At 55.2% G+C, this 2,292-nt stretch overlaps 1 protein-coding gene across 1 annotated transcript in view; it reads right to left on the bottom strand.

Annotated features, from left to right (window-relative positions):
• PUM1 (pumilio RNA binding family member 1) overlaps positions 1-2,292 on the bottom strand; it is a 73,179-nt gene that overhangs the window by 11,537 nt on the left and 59,350 nt on the right. Inside the window, exons 17-18 of the mRNA XM_017743731.1 lie at positions 1,690-1,818; positions 234-371 (exon numbers count right to left, since the gene is read on the bottom strand). Coding sequence (XP_017599220.1) covers positions 234-371; positions 1,690-1,818 — 267 coding nt within the window. The remainder of the gene's footprint in view (positions 1-233; positions 372-1,689; positions 1,819-2,292) is intronic.

The following is a 2,292-nucleotide window of genomic DNA, read 5'->3' as shown; positions in this document are numbered from 1 at the left end:
AAACCCATCCTGCTCTGCCCTCCAAACCCATCCTGCTCTGCTCCCCAAACCCATCCTGCTCTGCTCTCACAGACCTGCCCAGAAATGGTAACAGGGATGTGACCAAGGCCTCCCTCATGTGGCTGCATCAGCCTCGCAAGCCATGGTCGCTAAAACTGACAACTCCCAAGAGCTGAAGCCGCAGCCACTCCGAGGCTGCTCCAAGCAGGGCCAGGAGCTGGGCAGGGCCTCACCTGTCCCTTGAAGGCGTCGATGATGAACTGCAGGGACTGAGGCTGCACACACTCGATGCACTTCTGCACCACGTGGTTCCCGTTCTGGTCCTTGACGCACTTGAGCACGTGCCCGTCCAGCTCCCGAACCATCTCGTTCTACGGGAGGAGAGAGCACAAACAGAAAGCACCACCAGCATCCCCAGTCAGGAGGGCACAGCTGGCACTGCTGGCCTGGGCAGGAACGGCACAGGAATGCTCCAGTGGCCACGAGATGAAGCTTTGCTGGGCTACAGCAACCAGCAGGGAAAATCCTGCTCTGCCATCCCATTAGAACCTGGCCTGCTGGGAGGGTCCCTGGAACGGGAGCTTGGAGCTCCATTCCAACCCAACCCATCCTGGGATTGCAGGAAGATGAAGCCCTTCTTGACGAGCATCCTCTTCCATGTATCCAAATTAAAGAAATCCCAACTGATCCACAGCGTTCCTGTGCATCCCCCAATTTCCTCTCTGCTCCCCTCAAAGAGAAACAAATCTAAAATGCCCAAAGTTCATGAAGTCCTTGTGTATCAGGGTCACCTGTCCCCAGAACAGGGTCAGCTCTGGGTTCAGAACTTGCTGGGATTTTACAGAGATGATAATTAAGGAATTAATGAACTTCAGACATGACTGAGGTACCCCACGTGCAGGCTGGAAGCTGCACTCATGAACAGAAATGACACTTGGGGGCATTTTAATGCTCTGACAAAATCTGGGTGAGTTCAGTTTTGTAGCTGAATCAAACCCAGGAATTTCGGGAGAGCTGAGTACTCAAAAATGCCATTCTGGAGGAGACAGCAAATCCTTGGAGCAGCAGTGCTGGAGCCTGGCACTGCCCCACTGACACACTTGGCTCAGGCTCAGCCTAGAGGGAAGGACACTCCTAAAGCCTCTTTCAGATTTTTAATTTCATAACCTACACTGAGATTCCTGTTACAACCGTTCCCAACCCTTCCCGAGCCAGCCCTCCCAGCGTCTTTTTCCTCTCAATTCATTGTTCCTGAAACCCTTGAGGAAGAGCTTTATTAATGAGCTCTGAGTGGGGCTATCAGCCACATCTCTCCAAAGCCAGAACGAGGAGCTCCTCATCCATCTCCCTGCAGGAGCGCAGGATGCTGACCCACATAGCAATAACTCGGTGAATATTAAAGACAAAACTCTTCCTTCAAGGGATTTAAGAATCTCTTTTGATTCACCCTCATTCTCAGTTTTCCCTGTTTCCAGGCAAGTAACAGAGAAGCAGCCCCATGGCCAGGGAAGGGGACAAGGAGGTGACAACGACACCCAAGGACAGTGGCACGGACTCCTCACGCACAAGAAACACCACAAACATGCCAGGAACCAAACCAAGGGAACACCAGGCACGAGAGGGACAGGAGGAGACAGCTCAGGAACGTCAAACATCAAGAAGAAAGTTAAAATTGAAACTTACAATTACCTGCTGGTCTGGGGGGATGAACTCCAGGGCCTTCTGGATCACCCTGCAGCCGTACATCTGCAGGGCCAGGGACAGCACGTGGCCACGCATGCGCTCGGCCAGCGCCAGCTTCTGCTCCAGGCTGCCAAACTGCCACAGGAAACACGGTCACTGCCAGGACAAACGCCTCCCCTGGCCACTGGCACTGCCCTCCCAGCCTGGAGACAGGAGCTGCCCACTGAGGAGGGTCAACCCCACGGGAAGGGGTGGGTGACTGGGCACAGCCGGACGTGTTCTGTGTCTGCCTGGCACACCCCAAAGGGGCTGGAGCCACCAGGTGAACCCTGCCAGGCCACTAAGGCTGGACAGGTCACAGCCCCGAGGCTGCCAGAGCTCCAGGAGCACTGGGACAACGCGGCCAGGCACAGGGTGGGATTGTTGGGGTGTCTGTGCAGGGCCAGGAGCTGGATTTGAGCCTTGGGGGTCCCTTCCAGCTCAGGAGATTCTGTGATTCTGATTCTCAGTTACTGCGCAGAAGCACCAGGAACAGCTGGTGGAGAAGGACCAGACCAGTGTCGAGAGAGAGGGACGGGGGTGGGACACACCACTGAGCCGGCACGTGGT

The sequence above is a fragment of the Corvus brachyrhynchos genome, unplaced genomic scaffold, assembly GCF_000691975.1.
Source record: "Corvus brachyrhynchos isolate BGI_N302 unplaced genomic scaffold, ASM69197v1 scaffold580, whole genome shotgun sequence".
Lineage (NCBI taxonomy): Eukaryota > Metazoa > Chordata > Aves > Passeriformes > Corvidae > Corvus > Corvus brachyrhynchos.
The sequence above is the reverse complement of the archived record's forward strand: the minus strand, read 5'-3'. Positions and strand labels throughout refer to the sequence as shown.